Source organism: Myotis lucifugus, unplaced genomic scaffold, assembly GCF_000147115.1.
Source record: "Myotis lucifugus unplaced genomic scaffold, Myoluc2.0 scaffold_9, whole genome shotgun sequence".
NCBI lineage: Eukaryota > Metazoa > Chordata > Mammalia > Chiroptera > Vespertilionidae > Myotis > Myotis lucifugus.
This window is the reverse complement of record NW_005871057.1, coordinates 14,578,500-14,599,923: the sequence shown is the minus strand read 5'-3', so window position 1 is coordinate 14,599,923 and position 21,424 is coordinate 14,578,500. Positions and strand designations below refer to the sequence as shown.

The 21,424-nt window shown below is 39.2% G+C and overlaps 1 protein-coding gene across 1 annotated transcript in view; it reads left to right on the top strand.

Moving 5' to 3' along the window:
• Window positions 1–1,426, top strand: part of BTG1 (BTG anti-proliferation factor 1) — a 2,642-nt gene extending 1,216 nt beyond the window's left edge. Inside the window, exon 2 of the mRNA XM_006084019.3 lies at window positions 105–1,426. Coding sequence (XP_006084081.1) covers window positions 105–472 — 368 coding nt within the window. The 3' untranslated portion in view covers window positions 473–1,426. The remainder of the gene's footprint in view (window positions 1–104) is intronic.
• The last annotated feature ends 19,998 nt before the right edge of the window (window positions 1,427–21,424 follow it).

Genomic DNA, 21,424 nt, shown 5'->3' with positions numbered 1-21,424 from the left:
TTTTCATTTTCACCCCTCAAAGGAGCCATCGGGTGAAAGGAAAGCCACAGCGGTAGCTACCCGCCCCCGTCTAAGCCTTGTTTCTCCGTTCTTTTCTTCTACAGAACATTATAAACATCACTGGTTCCCAGAAAAGCCGTGCAAGGGATCAGGTTACCGTTGCATTCGCATCAACCATAAAATGGATCCTCTGATTGGACAGGCGGCGCAGCGGATTGGACTGAGCAGCCAGGAGCTGTTCAGGCTTCTCCCCAGTGAACTCACACTCTGGGTTGATCCCTACGAAGTGTCCTACAGGATTGGCGAGGACGGCTCCATCTGCGTGTTGTACGAGGCCTCACCAGCAGGAGGTAGCACTCAGAGCAGCTCCAGCGTGCAAATGGTAGACAGCAGAATCAGCTGCAAGGAGGAACTTCTCTTGGGCAGAACGAGCCCTTCCAAAAACTACAATATGATGACTGTATCAGGTTAAGATATAGTCTGTGGATGGATCATCTTATAATGGATGGATAAATTTGATTTTTGCTTTGGGTGGGCTCCTCTTGGGGATGGATGGATTATGGAATTTAAATCATGTCACAGCTGTGAAGATCTGGCACAAGATAGAGTGGTAAAAAAAAATTTTTTTTAAGTGACAGTGCCATAGTTTGGACAGTACCTTTCAATAATTTAATAGCCTGTGAGTCCAAGTCAATGATCACTTTATTTGCTAGGGAGTGAAGTCCTAGGGTGGTTTCAGTTTCTCCCAGACGCTATACCTAAATTTTTACATCAGTCCCTTTAATGCAAATCTGTATTTCAAAGAACTGTTCTCTGCAGTAGGTCTTGGCAGAGGAAATTTGCACTATTACACTTGAAAATTGTTAACTTTTTGGCAGCTGCATAGGAAAGCTCAACATTTTAAACAAGGTAGTACTGGAAGTTTTATGACAAGACTTTTACCTAGCACTTAAATATGTATAAATGTACATAAGACAAACCTAGTAGGCATGACCTGGGAAAATGGTCAGACCTTGTATTGTGTTTTTGGCCTTGAAAGTAGCAAGTGACCAGAATCGGCCTTGGCAACAGGCTTTACAATTTAAGACCCCTAAAAAGACACTGTCTCAACTGTGGTGGTAGCACCAGCCAGCTCTGTACATTTGCTAGCTTGTAGTTTTCTAAGACTGAGTAAACTTCTTATTTTTAGAAAGTGGAGGTCTGGTTTGTAACTTTCCTTGTACTTAATTGGGTAAAAGTCTTTTCCACAAACCACCATCTATTTTGTGAACTTTGTTAGTCATCTTTTATTTGGTAAATTATGAACTGGTGTAAATTTGTACAGTTCATGTATATTGATTGTGGCAAAGTTGTACAGATTTCTATATTTTGGATGAGAAATTTTTCTTCTCTCTATAATAAATTGTTTCTTATCTTGGCATTTTAATTAATCTCTTGTCATGATTATAGACGTTCAGCTAAAATATATATTTCTCAGAAGACTTAGGTTCTATAAGCTATGTGAATGTCAGTTGCACACTGGTCATGCTAAGAACATTTATTTGATAAGGAGTGAAGATCTATGTATACATATTTAGATGTTATAGAGGAAACACAGGGTTTTTTTTTTTTTTTAAATCTCTGAAGTCAAAACATGGACATATTCCCAGGCCAAATGCATGAAATGAGGATGAAACAAAAGGGTAACATCTACCAAAAATGATACTCAAAGGATTACATTTCATGCTTCCCAGTTGAAGTGAAGATACAAATGTTGCCATTCTGACCCACCTTTGAGAAACAATTATTTTGCCCCTATGGATTCCTTGTTCAGTTAAAAAATCCTGGGGCAGATGACCCATAGTCTTAAAAGAACAGGCTAATCACTACAGAGAAATGGGTTGCTTTTTGCTTTTCATCAGCTGCAAGATTTACATTTAAAAAATCACTTAATCTGGAATTCAACAAAAGGTATGTTTTTACACATTTTTATTCTCAAAAGTTGTAATGCTGAGCTTTTGATTTCTCATTTTCAGACTTTTATTTCAGTTAAAGCCTAAGAACCTAAATGAAACAAATGAACGTTGCCGGAGTGTAGATTACTCCACTACCCTTACAATAGAGACTTAGTAAATTTTTGTTTGTAGAGGATAATAGGGTTTTTCTCTACACAGTTAAGTAAGTAACTTGCCATATAGTGGCACTTTTTTTTTTTTTGTAGAAATGTAAACATGTTCACACTGGAAATACGCAGTCTAGATTACTTGCAATTAGTAATCCCAATTAAATATGAAAATTTATTTTTATCTGTAAGGTTAAATTCTGACTTTGTAGATTATACAGGAATACACAGCTAAACCTGCAGGTATTTGGAATACAGATGACTGTGTATTTGATTGGCAGGCTATTTCAGGAGTTTGAAATATAACCACAACACATAGACTACCCTTGCTAATAACGGTTTTGTTTTTCTGTTCATTTTTGAAAACCCCCCCTCCCCCTCAGTCTTTCAAACTTTAATTTACAATAAAACAAATGGTACTATAGTCTTGACGCAGGTCTCACACCAGTGCTGACTACTATTGTATACCAACTGCATTTCCTATGGTAACTGCACCTTTGAAGCTAGGTAACTGATAAAGCTTTCCATAATCTGGGACCTAAGGCAAAGTGAGGAGACTTATCAGATGGAGAATTGGTTTTGAAGATCTTCACATCAGACTTTTTAGTACTTTAAAATAAATTTGGTAGGAAGAGAACTTAATAAAACATTTTATTTTTGAATTCAGGTGATGTCTGGCAAGTAAGGAGCTGTTAAGTTCCTCTTTAAAAGGCAAGCATCACTGAGACTTAGCAGCCAGCTGTTTCCTGTGACTTTAACCCTGCATTCCCCAGACAATTGTCTAGTACAGTAACTGTTTGATAGTTCTTGTTCACTGCTTCTGGGGAATGTTTTGCCTAGCTATTTTGATGAGAACATTTGAGTGTCTGTTGCGTGCACATGTAGGTGTGTACCAAGCCTGTACATATAGTCATTCATACCAGTTGTGTACTTTTAGTTTAGTAGTGAAAAAATTTAAAAGGCTTTTACACTGCCTGAGTTAAAGATAGTTTCTTTAATGAAATCACTTTAGGAAATGATTTAGAAATCATTTTGGGAAAGGATGTCTGCTTTCAAAACCATTAGTTGCCACTGACACCATAAGTTCAGTTATTGGCAATAAGTTTAGGAATGTTACTTTCTGAGTTTTAACGGGTAGTTGTAAAATTATTTCCTCCAATTGTAAGTATTGTTTTTCTCTAATGCTGAAGGAAGGCTTACGGTGGATTGTATGGCAAGTTGTTTATGCAGGATAATGTGGCTGTTTTCCTGGCAATCTGGAATGGGAATCACATGTCCTTACCCTTAATCTGCAATATTTTTGTAATAATAGACTAGAAAGGCCACCAGAAAACTGCTTTTTGCTACTATTGCACAAATGATTTCCTTAAGTAACTATAACGCAGAAATTGTAACTTTATATACCAGGTGTTACAGATCATGGAACTGGCCTTTGAGTTCAAAGGAAGCAGTATTCCTGACTATTCTAGTGTTTAAAGGTTTTCAGGCTTCCTTTAATCTTAGGAACAAATACTATCTGCTATGAGACTTTTCCTCTTGGTGATTTTTTAACATTTCTGATACTGACCTCCCTCTTTACAGAAGAGAAATAGTATTTTGTTTATTGACATTTAACAATATTTTCTCTCCCATTTGCACTTCTATTTCAGATGATGTGATAAGATGCTATTGATAAACTGTGTGGGAGAGTTTGTCAGTAGTTCTAGCTATACACAAGAGACTTTAAAAAGTGTATTTTGGATTTCCTGAAACAATAGATTTCTTATTTATCTGAAGGTATATAGACTGCAAATAGTTTAGTATCATTTCAGTCTTGGCAGTTGAACCTTTGTATATGGCTGCTACCAAAACATAATGGTTTATTTTTCATGTTTGGAGCATAACAGTATGAAAAATCTTTTGTAGTTTGTACTACTAACCAAACTGAGCTACTTAACTGAGTCCTTAAGTCATTTAGTACAAATAGGCCAGAGGAATTTCTATGTTATGAGTTATAATTTCTGGTTATTTCTATATATCTTTGTTTTCTTCTGATAATAGCATAAAGTTAAGCAAGGTGTTAAATTTTGTATTTTTGAGATGATCCTATATAAGTAAGCCTTAGATAGATTGTATTAATAGCATTTCCTCAACAATTTGTAGAGTGTAGTTGACACCAGTTTTTTTACTGCAATTTTAATTTGGTTTACCAGTTACTTTTGGCATCATACAGTGTGTCAAACAGGAATAGTTAAACGATAAGACTTTCACGCAAGTCATAGGATTCTCAAAATTTTTTTTGATACTTTTCTATCATCTTATAGTTGAATAAATCTTACAAGGAATATTCTGGACTTCAATTTCTGACTTTTATATGAGCTTTTTCATGATATTTACCATTTTAGTGTTGAAGATGCAGTGATCTTTTGGGAGTTTGTACAATTATAAATAGTAATAATGCTGAAGGGTGAAGTGATTTGAGTCTAGGGCTAGATAAAAAGGGAAAGGATGAGAGAAATGAAAATGGGAGATGGAGGAATTTAAAGGTTTGGTAATAAAAATGCCTTTGCTGGGGTCATAGATGTTTATCAAGAGACGGTTATGCAGCACAGTCTTGGCAGAAAGTTTGGGGAATGCTACTGTAGGGATTCTGTAATTCATGAATCTGGGACAAAGTCTGCACTCATTTGTGAACATGCAGGTCAAAGTGCTAGTAAGGTTTATGGCCCATACTAAGTAGAAACTGGGTTTGGGGGAGGAATGGACAGGAACATGAATAAAACATACTCCTAAAGGTGTGTATGCCTTTGTCTCAGAATTTTATAAAGGGAAAATATCTGTTAAGCTGTCTATCATAAACTACTTAATGATGATAGCCTCTTTCCTTGTACCTTTAAGTTGTGAAGGCCATTTGTGACCCCATTCCTGATGCTAGAAGGATGATTAAGTATAGGCCAGACACCTAGCATCACAATAGGGACCACCAGGCAAGAAAATAACAGTGGAGTTAGCAGCACTCCTGTATTTGGAGCGTATTACTTCAGATTGTAACATTGATAGAAGACATGTTTAATAATTCTCTAGATAGGCCATTTCCAAAGTTATGTCATTCTTTTAAAATATGTCCACATGTGTTTTCATGTGTGTATGCAAAAGCACATGGTACCTTTTATAAACAAATATGCATATTTGGGGGATATGCTAACATTTTCTTGATAGGGGTGCATGATCAAAAATGTTTAGAAACTGTTTCTCTAGTTATCACTAAAGTAGATGAGTGTTTGCTCTTCCAAGGATAATTTGATTGTTGTATTCTTTAAGTGATAAGTCTTAAAATGAAAAGCTGTTACAGCAATCCAAAGAGGGTTGTGTTTTCTAATTTTAGCTTATCTGCTTAGTCCTTATTTGTAAAATGAAGACATCTTTTATAGCCAACAGATACCAAAATTAAGTGTTACACCAATTCAAAGTCCATGTGCTCCTGTATATTAAACTATGTATTGCTATGTGTTGAAATTCATATTTTATGTTTTTAGAAATTTTCTTTTTAAATGTTACGGCTTTTGTAACATTTTCATGGTTGCAAAATAACTGAGTTAATGTAGTTTTACGTCAGTGATTAAATTTGTTTTAGCAATTATGATTTAACCAGAAGTCCCCTGTATTTTTTTTTCTCTTGTTCAGAGCAATCCCTAAATTTTTAGGAAAGAAAAATGGCTAACAAATTAAACTTTACTTGAGAAGATTCTATTAATGGGCCTAAACCTAAAGTGATAAGATTCTACAGTTATACTATAAACAAGATTGAATGCATTTTTCAGTCTTAATTTATGGCAGTTTTGTCCCCTTGAGTAAATAAACTAAATGGAGTTGTATTGCCTATAAATTGCATTTGTGAGCCTTTTAAGTTACCAATATATATTCTTACCTGACCTCCCAACAACTGGGTGAGGTTGGCAAGTAAGTAGGTCAGTATTTTTTAATTTTTATTTTAGGGATAGAAAACTGAGGCTTACAGCGTTTAATTTGCTCCAATACTAAACAGCTAATAAAGAGCTAATTCATCATTTGAACTCAGTCTATTCTAACCCAGAATCCAAGCTCTCAACTATTGTTATATAGTGGAGTATGATTTATTTATCTTGTTTTCCATTGTTGGAACATGTATGTTTTAACTTCTCATTGCTCTTGGCCATCTTTGGTCATTTTTATTCTTTAAACGCTTTCACTCTCTATGTCCACTAGGCTTACAGCTGTCTTAGGCTTTCTTTAGGAGGCAGTTGGGATGTAGTATAAAGAATACTAGTCTTGGACTCATAAGGATGAGTTGGAATCCAGGCCTGTACCAGGTACCAGCTTGTGACTTTGGACATGTTGCTCTGCCTTTCTAAGCTCATCACTCCATATGTAAAACTGGGGATAAAAATAAGTCTGTTGTCAAGGTCAAGCATGAAAACTAGCGATAATGGTTGGATTCTTGGAAGTTACAAGTTCTATATCATGGAGGCAAATTAAATATAGCAGATTGTTTTCTTGAAAATTTGATGTTACTGTGATTGTTTTTAGGGTTATTTGAAAGTTTGCTTTAGCCAATAGTTGCAAGAAATGTACTTGTGTTTGTGAAATAATATAGGAAGGAAAATGAACACTCCACTCCCTCTTTTAAGGGTGGAAGTAGATAAACCAGGCCTTGCATATTTATTTTACAGACTTTCCTGGGCTGTGTCTTTAATATTGTGGTTTTCATAGCTATGTTCTCAGTAAAGCAAAAAAAAAAAAAAAAAAAGAAAAAATGAAGAAATCTTGTCACATCTTTTTGTCTATATTGAAGACACCTTGAGAAAGGAGTGCTATACCAGGTGGGTATAGCAGTGCAGCCCTGTACAATGCACGTTTGCATTCATTATCTTGTGTAATTCTCACAAGAACTCTTTGCTGTATAAAGTAAGTTGACTTTTCCCAGGGTTTGCAGCCCTTCGAGCTATTTGTACTTGGCCGTGCTTTTGCAAGATATTTTCAAGCTGGTTTTTAAACAGAACTCAGTGGTTCTCAATCTCATCTTAATCTAGAGTGGTGTGAGTACTTCCTTTACTGCAAAGAAAAGCAGCCTTTTTATAAGTTATCAGTTTGGGTTTGAGTTTCTTCTTGTGATGTAACCTGATGCAACCTCTGCTTGAACCACTAATACTGTAATTGATTTCTTTTAGTCAGTCATAAATGAATCATTGACCAGGAGTTCTTTTTAGTTTAAACTCAATTCCCTTTTCCTCTGTGACGATATCTTCATCGAATAACTTGCGGCTGGGCTGTATAGCATTACTGTATACCTCAGTGAAGGAGGTACTTAGCCAGCAAAGCTTCTTGCTAATTTATTTTGCAACCCTATAGGAAACAAAGGGCCCCATTCTTAAAAGAACCTCAAGAGACTTACAGGCAAGATTCCTTTGACCCTTCCAGAAGTATTGCATCTTAGAGCCCTGTGTGGTTCAGGCCCCGTGTAGCCTTATAAATCAGTCAGTGTGTTCCTGTAATGTTTAAAATTGGGAAGTAAGAATAAGAGTTTTGAATTAATTAAAGCAAGGTTTAGGTGGCCAGTTTTGTCAGAACAGTTATTCCTTGAGGCAGGAGTTATGGTTATAGAGTTTAGAGATGGAATGCTGATGTAACATTGAAACATTAGATACTAGCTACCCCTCTAACTCCCAGATTCTTGCTTTTTCCACATTACCCTGTCCTTTCTAAGTCTTCTGGGGTGCTTTCTGATGGTTAAAATGTGATTGGTGCTTTGTCCTGTTTATCATATTTCATTTAACAGATACTCACTGAGTTCCTCAGTGTGCCCAGAACTGCACTAAGCACTGAGGTTGCAAAACTAGTCATCAGCTCTGCCCGAGAGGGACTTAGAGCCTAGTGACAGAAAGAAAGTTAACAACAAATGTAAAAATTGGACCCGAGACATCACTAAGGAAAGGATAGTGGTAAAGTGGTGTCCTGACAGCTGTAATAGATGTGACTGCCATAGAGAGGCTTCCCAGAGGAGGGGCACGAGCTGAGATCTGGAGGATGCCTAAGGGTTTCAGTGAAGGAGGCAGGGGAGGGGTAACAGTGCACAAATAGAGTGTGCAGTGAGTGGGAGAGGCTGAAGAAGACCAGGGACTGGAGTGGAGAGGAACTAAGGAAGTGAGGCCAGATGCTGCGGGGCTTTAGACGTAGACTGACCTTATAATGTGTTCGATAAGTTTATCAACCAAACTGTAACTCTTGAGAGTAAAACAGGGTGCTGTTAATAATTAAACCCAGATTATAAGCATCAGCCAGAACAGATTGTCACCTCATTTTCCTATGTTAAGAGTCTAATCTCTGAATAAGGGCTCGGCACCCAGCACTGCGCCTCCTTTCCAGTGCACGCATCAAGAAGTAAGAACACCTTATCTAGTCCAAAAGGAACCCAAACAGAACTCAGTGTTTTCTGGAACAGCTAGGTTGTTATGCTTTGTTCTGGCACAGACATTAGTTACGTTCACGTTGTAAGGGTTCAGCATGGCAGGTGGGGTTTTAGTGCGAGCTGCTAGATTAGAGGCACTTTCATGACGTACAAAACAGCACAATTTAACCATATCTTGAGCGTTTGCCACATTTTTTTTTTGTTATAGCACTTGTCATTTTTGCAATGAGTATTTATTTGAATAGCATTTTTTTTTTAAAAAAATGGTTTCATTCTAGGCTTACATTTTGAGTGTCAGTACCACCTGGCCATTCTTCCAAGGTGTGTGTCACATTTTTTGTTCCTCTTTAAATTGATGTGAAATTGTATACAGTTAAATGAGTAGAGTTCAGTAGAATTTGCATACCCATATGATCCACACCCTGATCAAGAGATAGAACATTTCTACCTTCCCAGAAAACTCCCTTTTGGGCATTTAAAATTTGGTTAAATAATATGGTTATAGAGCCCGGACTCAATAAAAAATGAGTTGTTTTCCCTCTCCTTTCTCTGACTTTATTTTTGCTTCCTAATCTTGCGGTAATGGTTACTTTAAACATGAAGCAAATTGTCACCAGAAGAAACTGTTGCCTTTCAACTAGTTATGATTTAGTGGTTACTAATATAGTACGTCCCTGCTCAACTTAGTATGGCTTTTTAGCCTTTTAAAGTGAGTAGTAAAATTTGAGTCATATCCCCATCACTGACTGACTCACAAGCTTACTAAGGATTGCCTGGTGTTTATTATTAGGCTGAAACTTTAGAATCATGATCAATTAAAAAAGATTGTGATAATGCCAAATTTACATAACACCCCCCTTTTTAAACTTTTAGTCTGATCATGTCACTCTTTAGCAGATTTTTCAGATAAAAGGAGCCGAGTGTTAAAACTATATACATCTGAGTCCTAGCCTTGAGGACTTCCTTCCATCTCAAAATTCTCAACTCCAGTTGCCAAAGAGCAGTTAGAACATAGACTTAAGTTACAGCACCATTAGTTGTGAAATGGATTGAATTCAAGAGCTGTGTGTCACTGTCTCTAAAGATTCTTGAGTGCAGAGGTGGGAAGACTTGTCCTAAAGAGACTGTTAATTAAGAGTGGGGTTTACTGAGGGACAGGGAAAGGAGATAATTCACCAGTGATTGAAAAGGGGATTAACTCCTTATTTCCCCCTGTGGATTTAGTGTTCTGATTAGGAACATGAACTGGAACCAGATCTTGAATTAACTATTATTTTTCCTGAGAAGAACAATGTGTTCTGCTAAGCACAGCCTCTGCTGCCAAAGCAATGGTGTGGTGGTGAGTGGCTTTGGTATTTCTTGCAATAACACCTAATATTTTATTACCAGTTGGACTTCCCCCCCTCCTCCCCCACATTCAATTTTCGAAAGAATGGCAACCAAGTGAAGGTGTATGGAAGGATGAGCCAGATTTGGTTAGTAGAGAGAGAGACTTGTCAATACCCATTTGCAATTGGAAAGTCCTACTCTGATTACATATTCATATTATTTTTAAAAAGAAGTTTCATGCATTAAGCACAGGAAAATTTAAATGGTGTTTCTTTGTATGCAAGCTGAGGACAACATTTCCCCATTTCCACCTCCGTCCTCTTCCTGGTGAGCCTTTCCAGGAGCAGCAAACCACTTTAGACCTTGTGCTGTGCTCTCTACTCTGTAAGAATCTGACCTGATGTTGCAGGCACTTCCTGTAGACATCCTGAGTGCCGGGACTGTGCTAAACACCTGTGCACATCTCTTCACTAACTCCTCTCACAAGCCTATAAGTCATCTCTGATTTGGTAGAGTGATGTTATATTGTGACTTCCCCAAGCTCAGAGAACTATGGGATGATTGGAGGCTAGAATCCAGCTCCTAACCAATATCACTTCCCAGTGCACTACTTTCTGATCCCATTGTATTTGTAATTGTTTGCATCCATGCCTGACTTTCCCTTTAGACAAGAAGAACTTGAAGTCAGGAACTCAGAACAGAGCTTTAGAAAATGCAAATTATTAGTTAATCTTATTCATTCATAAATATTAGTTGAGCAGCCACTATGTGTCCAGAATTGTTGTAGGCCAGTGATTTTCAGCCATTGTGCTGAAAGAATTTTTAAAACATGCAATACCTGACTATTTAGTCAGGGATGCTGATCTCTTTTCCCTTAGATCAGCGGTTCTCAACCTGTGGGTCGCAACCCCTTTGGGGTCGAACGACCCTTTCACAGGGGTCGCCTAAGACCATCGGAAAACACATACATAATTACATATTGTTTTTGTGATTAATCACTATGCTTTAATTATGTTCAATTTGTAACAATAAAATTGGGGGTCACCACAACATGAGGAACTGTATTAAAGGGTCGCGGCATTAGGAAGGTTGAGAACCACTGCCTTAGATTGTCAAATAAAAAAAAAAAATGACAACCAACAGAACAATATCTCTCTGGTGTGAATGAATCAAAATTATGCCTATCTTTTTTGGTAGCTAGGCCAAAAATATATATCTTTTTTTGGTGTGCCACAGAATTTTAGTAGTTTATGTGTGCCATGAGATGAAAAAAGTTGAAAGTAGCTGTTCTAGGCATTTAGAAATATAGCAGCAAACCAAACAAAAATCCTTCCCCTTGGAGAGGAAAGTAAACAAGTCAGTGAAATGTATCATATATGAGATGGTGGTAGTGCTCAGGGACAGGGCGGCTGTGCTGGTGCTGTGGATGCTGTGGGAGCAAGAGGAAAGTTGCTATCTTAAGTAAAATAGTCAGGGAGGTGATATTTGAGCAGAAACTTGAAGGAGACCAGAGAAACAGCCTCGGAGATATCTGGGAAAAGAACATTCCATTCAAAAGATGGAGTGAATTCCAAAATCCTGTCAGGCTCATTCCTTCCCAAATACATAATTGTAATTTGGTATTGTTGGATGCTGTCTTAGTAATGTCAAACTATCTGGTTTAGGGCAGTTGTTTCCTGGCCACTTTTTACTTCGTTTGTTGGTCATTGTATGCTATAGGAATCAGCACAACTTTCATAATTGGAATACCCGGTTGGATTTTTGTTTTAATCCTCTCCATTTTAGAGAGAATTACAGATCATAATAAGCAGGCTGATAAGAAGACAATTGTCACAAAAAATAAGTCTAGCCCTGGCTGGTAGCTCAGTGGTTAGAGCATTGGCCCATGGACCAGAGGAGGGTCCCAGTTTCGATTCCCAGTCAAGGGCATGTACCTGGGTTGCAGGTTTGATCCCCAGCCCCAGTCGGGGTGTATGTGGGAGGCAACCAATCAATGTCTCTCTCACATTGATCTCTCTCCACTCTCTCTCTCCCCCAGCCCCCTCCCTTCCACTGTCTCTTAAAATCAATGGAAAAAATATCCTCTGGTGAAGATTAACAAAAAATAACTAAATCTGACTTTTTAAAACTTTATAATACATATGAAATGAGAATTGATATTCAATATAATGATAGAGTCTCAGCAAGATGCTCAATATTTTGTTAAGATGTATAGCTAGGCAAGCTAACAGACAAGCATTGAAAACAAAGGGTTTTCTTGCTGACATTTAGATAACTGGAAAATTCAGTTATCCAAAATGCCTGTTCCTCAGACTCTGAGATTAAAGTACAGAGGCTTGTTATCATTTAGAGCCCCTGCCATTCATGAATGAGACAAGATAAAAGCAAAGGTACGTTACTTTCATCATGCAGCCATTCAAAAATTATGGAATACTTACTCTATTTAAGGTGCTAGCAGGTATCTGGCCTATTGAGTTACAGAAAGTCCCTGATGTTAGATATAAAAATGGATATTTCCCTGGTTCCACTTGCCTTGTCAATGATGATTGAAAATGTACTTGAATATATTTCACCATGAATTCTATCTACCCCAGCCATGTTCCGAACCCAAGGAATAAGAATCTCCTTCTGAGCGGTTTGAAACTTGATGTAGCCATCCAGTCTAATAGTCTTCCTTTGATTGTATAAAAATTGGATGAGTACTTTTAACATTTTAAGGTTAAGTCCAAATCAGATATGATTCTCCCTCATCTGAAAGTCGAAGCAAAGCTAAAAAGGAAGCAGAAACCAGGTTTCTGGGTGTACAAAGGATCCTTTTAAAAACTCCTAAACATGAACCAGATAATTCTGGCCATTTGACTAATAATGGTGGGATGGGATGGTGGGGAAAGGGGAAGAGAATGAATGAAAAATGGAAAATATACTTTGAAAAGCAATAGTGATATTATATAGGATTTTATGCAGAACTAGAACTTTTATCCAAAGCAAATATTTACCAAAGGTGCTATGGGACCTTTCCTGGAGATCTTTTAAGTAGACTCTTAAAACCGCCAATTGTTCTTGTAAATGCTGATCAATCTACATTTTCAGAATATCTTAGAATTTACATATATACTAGAGGCCCAGCGCACGAAATTCACGCATGGGTAGGGTCCCTAGGCCTGGCCTGCGATCAGAGCCAATCTTCCCCAGCTGCCTGCCGCTGCTGTTGGTTGCCCTCTGTGTGTGGGGCCACTGGCAGGGTGATTGGGGCCCTGCTCGCACCCTCTTTGGCCTGGCACCGCCCACATCTGCTGCCATCCACCCCTGGTTCCCTGTTCCCCATCTGGAGCCTGCAGGCTAGGGGCAGCTCCTGCATTGGGTGTCTGCCCTCTGGTGGTCAGTCGTTCCGCCATCTGATTGGTTTGCATATTACGCTTTCATATATATATATATATATATATATATATATATATATATATATATAGATACACACACACATATATATACATACACACACACACACACACACACACACACACACACACACACCGGTGCATGAATTCATACATGGGTGGGGTCCCTCGGCCTGGCCGGTGATCGAGGCCTATCAGGGGGCCGGATGGCTCGGGGGAGGGGCCGGGGGAGGTTGGCTGTGGGAGCACACTGACTACCAGGGGGAAGCTCCTGCATTGAGTGTCTGCCCCTTGGTGGCCAGTGCACGTCATAGTGACTGGTTGACCGGTCGTTCTGGTTGTTTGGTCGTAACGGTTGCTTAGGCTTTTATATATATACTAGAGGCCCAGTTCACAAAAATTTGTGTACTGGCCAGGGAGGGGAGGTGGGAGGGGTGTCCCTCAGCCCCACTTGTGCCCTCTCTCAGTCTGGGACCCCTGGAGAGAGAACCACCTGCTGGCTTAGGCCCGCTTCCCGGGTGGCAGATGACAGGCCCGATCCTTCGGTGCCTGCCCTGCCTCCCCGGGTTGCGCACATGGCAGGGCCAATCCAGGGGTTGGGGCCGCCGCCCTGGGTCGGGTCACACACGGGATGCCCGATGGAGGCCAGGCGGGCTGGCTGATCGCTGCTGCACTGCCCGGCCGCCCTGGCTTCGCACACGGACGCCCCGGGTCGCAGATAGCAGGCCTGGATGGCGGCAGGGCAGGTGGGATGGCACTGTCCCGCCCCACTTCCCCAAGTCGCAAATAGCAGGCCCAGATGGCGTCAGGGCAGGCGGGATGGCGCTGTCCTGCCCTGCCTGCAGTATGCAAATTAGCCGCATCTTTGTTGGTGGTTAATTTGCATATCATGCTGATTAGCCAATGGGAGGTGTAGGGAAGGTATGGTCAATTACCATGTTTGTCTATTATTAGATAGGATAATTTGTCTAATGATGATAGTACCACAACCAAAATTCCCTAATGTTAAATTTGGGGACACAAGTAAAATAAACATGTTAATCTGAAACTCTGTATCATGGATACAGATAGTGATTATAGCCTTGTGACTTTGCTAGTAATATTTATTATGATAATCTATGGCATCTCTCCAGGAAGATTTCTCAGATTCATCTGTGCAGATTAAAGTTCATTCTGTTTATCAAAATGCTGGCAATGACTCTCTGACTTTGAAAGGTGTGCTTTTGCCCTTCTGTTTTCATGAGAAAAATCTGCCTTCATTTCCTAATGAATGTCCCTTTGTTTTTCTTCCTCCCACCTACTCATACTGAACTTGTTCATTTAGATAGGAAAACACTGTACTATGTAGAACAAAATAAAAACATTTAAATGTGTGGTTGGACAGACTTATTTTTAATCTGAGTTGTTTGGTGTAACACTTTGTGTTAGGTAATAATTAAAGTTCTGATAAAACTTACCAAAGTGGAGCTTTAGTTGACTATTTAATAACTTAAAGATTTTAGGGTGTTATTAGAATAAAAATAGATTTCACTATCTTGAGTCCAACTCTCTGGCTTAATATAGTATATTTTTTTCCTGTGAAAACTTTCACTTCACTAGAAATTTATTTCAGGGGAACAAAACACAGACACGTGTGTATGTGTATTACATATGTGTTTGCTGGGAGACTAGGGGAGTAGAAGGTTAGCATTGAGAAGAGGAGAGTAAAATTTAAGAAATGGTGCAAAGGAAAATCTCTGCATCCATTGGAGTGTCCGGTGTGTATGCACTTCTTAAATTAGTGCAGGGAAAGAAATGTTCTGGTCAGCTTTAAAAACGTTTAATATCTGGTTTGTTCTAATGCCTGGACATTAATTTTGGTAAAAGGAAGTTTACAGAGAAAGGAAAAATATTTCCCATTATTACACCAAAAAAATAAACCCCCGTGTACATAACATTTAAAATCTTATCCTTTTTGGTTTAGAGTAAAGCACTTGACAAAAATAGTTTGTGAGCCAAGAAGGGTCTATTTTTTTAAACATTTATATTTATTGATTTCAGAGAGGAAGGGAGAGGAAGAGAGAGATAGAAACATTGATGAGAGAATATCATTGATCGGCTGCCTCCTGCAAGCCCTACACTGGGGATTGAGCTGGCAACCCAGGCTTGTGCCCTGACTGGGAATTGAACCATGACTTCTTGGTTCACAGGTCAACACTCAAAGGTCTATTTTTCACAAGCTTTCAGATCACCAACATATAGGGAGTGCTGACTGTGCAAGGACTCTTTCATTGGAATTGAGTTCTATTTCACGTCGGAAATGGGAATATATAAGCGGGCATATTGACAAGCCCTAGCCACATACATGCTGGTGGTGAAGTACCAAAAGCTACAACATTAAGAAGAAGAAGAAGAAGAAGAAGAAGAAGAAGAGGAAGAGGAAGATTAAAAAGAAGAAGAAGAAGAAGAGGAAGAGGAAGAAGAAGAAGAAAGAAGAAGAAAATGGAGCCCCACATTATGCTTGGACCTCAGTTAAATGCCCATCTGTGAGCTCAGCACCCAAGATAGTGATGCAGAAGCACTGGTTAGAGGGTGCGGCTGCCGCGGTTTGGGAGATGGGAAAGAGATACTGAAGCTGCTTTGCTCATGCAAGACTCACTCCTGAGGGCTTGATTTTTTTCTGGCACTAGTTTGGCCACTAAGCTCAAGTTTACCCATTAGGATCTTAAATTAAAACCACAAGCAATGTGTCTCATCCCTTTTCCTGCTTTAGCAGGCAAGGCAAAAACCATTCCCCAAACATGCTCCTGTGGCCATGTCAGGGTCATGTGTGATTTCAGGTGCGCTCCTTTCTCTCCCGGGAGAAAGCATGTTAGAATGTAGGAGGGCAAGACTAAATGCTGGAGATGCCCCACTGCATGCAGAAAATCCACCACCCACGAACTTAGGTACCTCATGCAACCTGATTTTTGCCATGGTCACCCTGTAGATTGATCAAACCCCATTCTTCTGACCTGATCAAGTCCAATGTCATTCTCAAGTTCCCCACATCCCTAGGTAGCACATCCTCTCCTCCGAACTCTGCCCTTGAACCACTGCCTCTGCTGGGTTAGATCAGTTTGGTGACTCCCTCACCAGCCAGTGTGGGCTGTCCTATGCGCACACTAGCCAGATGTGAAGCTTTGCCGCATCCTCATTTTGGCAAATACTCACTCCTAGAAAGCAGATTTTAGCAAAGGTGTGAGAAGACAAGAGACTGACCCTGCAGCAGCAGAGACATTTTGCATTTGCATTATTAGGATCTTTTAAATGCTTTGGTCATTTCTGGATCCCAGGATTCAGGTCCTTTCTCTTTTCTCCTTTTCCCTTCCTGCCCCCCACTATCCCCTCTTCACTTCCCCTCCCTTCCTTCACTCTCTCCTCCTCCACTCTCCTCCCCACTCCCCTCCCTTACCTTCTCAGCTTTGTTTCTCAGGAGCAAAACTCCAATTCCTAAGGGAGTCCAGGGTAATGCTTTCTCTTTCTGCTGTCACTGAAGGAAATCCGCCCCCCCTGCCCCGCCCCTCAAAATTATTTTCTAGGTGCAGTAGCGGAGAAAGGTAATGAGGAGCAGAAAAGACAGTGGAAGACTTCAGGACTGACAGTAAGACTTCAGACACGTCTGCATTTACTTAGACCCCTCAGAGGAAGCCTGAGAGGCAGGATAGATGGGTGTTAGGCACAGCCTCGAGTTTGAGATTTCCTGGTTGGATCCAGCCCCAAGCCTGCTGCAGGTCCCAGGAGGCAGGCACTTTATCCTCTGAGTGCCCATTTCTTTGCCTGTAAAATGACGTTGGAAATACATCCAATCTTCAACTCTGAAATTCAACCTCTGAACACAGGTGTTTTTTTTTAAATCTAGGTTTGGCAAAAACACTTTGGACAATCAAACCTGACCTGACCTGAAGAGAAGTCATCTTCCTACTCCTGTGTCTGTCTACACATCTTACTGTAGGAATGTTGAAAGGGATTCATACTATATGGCAGGTGCTCTTTAATGGCTTTGTAAAATCTGAAAAATGCTGAATTGCAGAAATATGAGGGGCCTTGTGGGTTTGGGATCAGGTTATCCACTTCAGAGGGTATTTGGGATCCTAAATGGGATAATTACGGGGGGCTAACAGGACCCGGGACAGGAATGATCACGCAGTAGATGTTGGCTGCCTTTACCATCTTACTGTGTTGTGGAATGAGTGCTTACATGTACAGTAGTCCCCCCTCTTAATCCGAAATTTTGTTTTCCGCAGTTTCAGTTTTCCACGGTCAACTGGGATCTGAAAATATGAAATGGAAAAGTACAAAAAGAAAAAAAATGCATAGGTTTTAAATTATTGGCCGTTCTCAGGAGCAATGAAATCTCAGGTGTCCTGCTCAGTCCCATCAATGACTTGAATTATCCCTTTGTCCTACATCCCCACGCTGTATAAATTCCCGCCCTTAGTCGCTTCCGGTGGCCACAACACAGTGCTGCATTCAGGTAACCCTTATTTTGATTACTAATGGCCCCAAAGTGCAATAGTGATGCTGGCAATTCAAACATACCTCAGAGAAGCTGTAAACTGCTTCTTTTAAGTGAAAAGATGAGTAGAGTACAGTAAGGTATTTTGAAAGAGCGAGACCACATTTACATAACTTTTACTACAGTACATTGTTATGATTGCTCTATTAGTTATTGTTAATCTCTTACTGAGCCGAATTTATAAATTAAACTTCATCATAGGTATGTATGTATAGGAGAAAACAGTACACACAGGGTTTGGTACTAACCGCGATTTCAGGCTTCCCTGGGAGTGGGTAAGGGAGGATCACTGTACGTCTACTCCAAGAATAGCTACAAAACTTGATGTTAGGAAGTACCTAGGACTGTGCACTTTACAATCATTTTGTTTTATATGTTGTTTACATCTATTTTGAGTGTTGACTTGTTTCCTATTTTTTTTTTAGATGCCTTCTAGATGTCCTCTAACTCCATTTTTTATCTGAAGAAAAATTGTATTTTCTTTCTTCTTCCCCTACTTTCTTCCCTCTTTTCTTCTTCTCCATCCCCAAGCACTGACACGTTCTTGTCCCCGGATCACAGGGAACCAGAGAGCTGATTACTGGCAAACGGCCGCACCTTCCTCTGAGTGTGGTGATTAATGGCCAAAAGATGCTAAATGTGAAACAGTAATTTGGTAAAGCTCTCGGGAGCCTAGTGCTAAGAACTTCTCAAAGAGGACAACTTAGTGGGAAAAAATGGAAAATAAACACACACAGTGTAAGACTTAGGCTGCATATATAAGGTGATGTGGGGGCGGAGTGGTATTTTATTTGGTGTTTTCTCCATTGTAAGGCCTTATTACCTGAGAGAAGTAAAATTGTTTTCCTGCACATAAACTTAGGAGGTTGAATATCCAAAAGAATACATGGGTCTAGGCTAGAAGAATTTCAGTGACTGAAATGAAGAATTAAAAACCAATGTTGCATGATGATAAGATCATCAAAATATTCTTCTGTTGTAAGAAATCTTGATGTTCAGTAAAAAACAAAAGCAAACGCAAAACAACTGGTAGAAAGTTGTGGGTTCATTTTGCCTGACTGTGCCGGTTTCCCAAACTGACCGAATGAGGCGATTTTCTGAGTACATACTGCATGAAATATTCTAAGTTGTAAGAAGTATTTTTTGTTTTGATTTTGTTGTGTTTTGTTTTGCTGTTAAGATTTTGGCTTCTCAGAACCTCATCGAAGAGTTGAAATTTTGTTGTCTTGATTTAAAAAGACCATGATAGTGAACTAAATAAATCACTCTAAGTGAAAAGGAGATGCCAACAGGACACGGAGAACCCAAAGTTTTAATAACATTTTATGTTTACTTTGTAAACTCAGCTAAGATTCATTTCTTGCTGACAGTTATTTTAGAAGCCAGAGAAATAAATTTGTCTTGAGCACAATTGTTATGAATTTTATTTTTACAGAATCCATATTTTTCCTCTTTAGTTGTCATGGCTTTCTGGGTTCTGTGTAGTGCACCCCCCTCCCCCAATCGTATTGTCTCCAGACAGAAATAAAGAGTTTGTAGAAAATTAAAACACCGTTGGCATTAGGAAAAAAGAAGGAAATCACAAAATCTCTCATTTTTTTCTTGCCCTTCTCTAAGGGCGCGCACAGCCCATGGAATCCACTTGAGAGTAAATCAGTAATTGCCATCACAAGCTTTTCATTCATTCGGTCTCCAGGTAAGGCACCACAGCAGGCGTCCTCTGATCTTCCCCGAAAACAAAATAAAATTTAATCTGTTTTTGTTTCTTAAATCTCTTTCTGCATTTCTGAATCATTTGTTTATTAAAATGTTTTTATTAAGTGATTGTTTTTATTTTTATCTTAATTCAAAGGTAAATCTAGCTCCAGGTACCCTCCCTCTTCTGCCCTAAAAACACCTGCATGATAACTTTCCAAAGAATAAGGAGAAAATGGCTCATTCTTTGGTGATGTGTTCATTAGAAAAAGAAGTTAGGATCTGGAAAGATATTATATATATGGAAGGATCTGGAAGCTCTCTTGGGTTGTTTAAACTTTGTCTTAAGCTGTTGTTGAGTCCATTTTAGCCAATCCAGGTACATTTTGCCTAAATCTCTGTTCCTTTTTTTTCTTTTAAACTATGTATTCATTATCTTATTCCTTGAGTATCAACTGATGCTCGGCTCTAATGAGAATTCAAAGGTCATGAAGACAGAGTCATAACCACTAGGAGTTTATAATTTAATGCACAAAAAAGCTTTGCAAAATGTATCAATAAGACAATATTTTGTGTCATGATAAAGGTACAGAGTGAAATGCTTAATTTAGGGAAGGCTTCATAAGAACAGTGGCATTTAAATGAACTGTGATGGGTTGAGGAATGCCAATAGTGAAAAAGGAATGATGTCAAGATTGTAGAGCTGACCATCAGTGAATAAAGTATTCCAGTGTACCTAAACCTCAGGATATGTCTATAAAATAAGACCTTGTACTAAAAAAATAAAAATAAATAAAACAAAAATCACAGCCTAGTGAGGGAAATATAAATAAAAGAGTGGATAAGTACATTTTGCATTTTGAGTTATGCACAAAAGTCATTGGAACATGGAGGAAACCTTAGCTGTGGTGGTGGTTGGGGTTTGATTATAAAGCTTCATTGGGGTCTGACTCTTGAAATAGTATTTTGTCCCATGAGTTCCCCTTATCCTTCTGACTTGTCATACACACACACACTCAACTTCTCTGGGACTTTCTAAAGAAATTTTATGTCATGATTCTCCGTTCTCTAAATTGAAGTGTAACGATTCCAACTTCTCTTTTTCTTTATCACCAATTTCTCTTAGTTTTTCCTCTTATTATTCTTATTGGTATGTATCACTTTTCTTTCCTCAGTAAAGCTACATTCACTTCTCTCTCAACTTGGACCTTGTAGGAAGCACCAGTACGGTTTGACATTTCGGAGAACACTCCCAGGCCATCTTCCGCAGCATCCCACCAGTTTCATTAAGCACAACCCTACTTGTTATAAAAGCATGGCCAGACCCTTGCTTTCTGTACTATAGTAGAGTAACACATGGCCCTAGGAGATGGTGTTTCAAATTGAAGTCAGATTGCTCAATTCTGACACTTCCTAAATATTTAATCTCAAATTACTCAATCCTTCTGTGCCTTAATTTCCTCCCTTATAACATGGAAATATAGTACCTACCTCACATGATCATTATGAGAATTAAGTGAGATAATCCATGCAGAGAATTTAGTGCTGTGGTTAGGATGTAGTCACATTTTAATAAATATTAGCTATTATTGTAAAATTTTTAGCCAGTCATTTAGTACTTTCTTGCTTACTATGCCTCATGATTACAGCCTATGATGGTTACTTTTATGTGTCAAAAATTAACAAATTTAAACTGGACCATGGGATGCCCAGATATCTGGTTAAACATTATTTCTGGGTATGACCATGAGGGTGATTCTGGAGGAGATTAGCATTTGAATAAATGAACTGAATAACACAGAGGGCCCTTTCCAATGTGGGTGGGCATCATCCAATCCATTGAGGACCTAACCTAGAACAGAAAGGCGGAGGAAATTTGGATTCTTGTTCTGCTAACTGTTAGAGCTGAGACACCAATCTCTCCTGCTCTCGGCGCTCCTGGT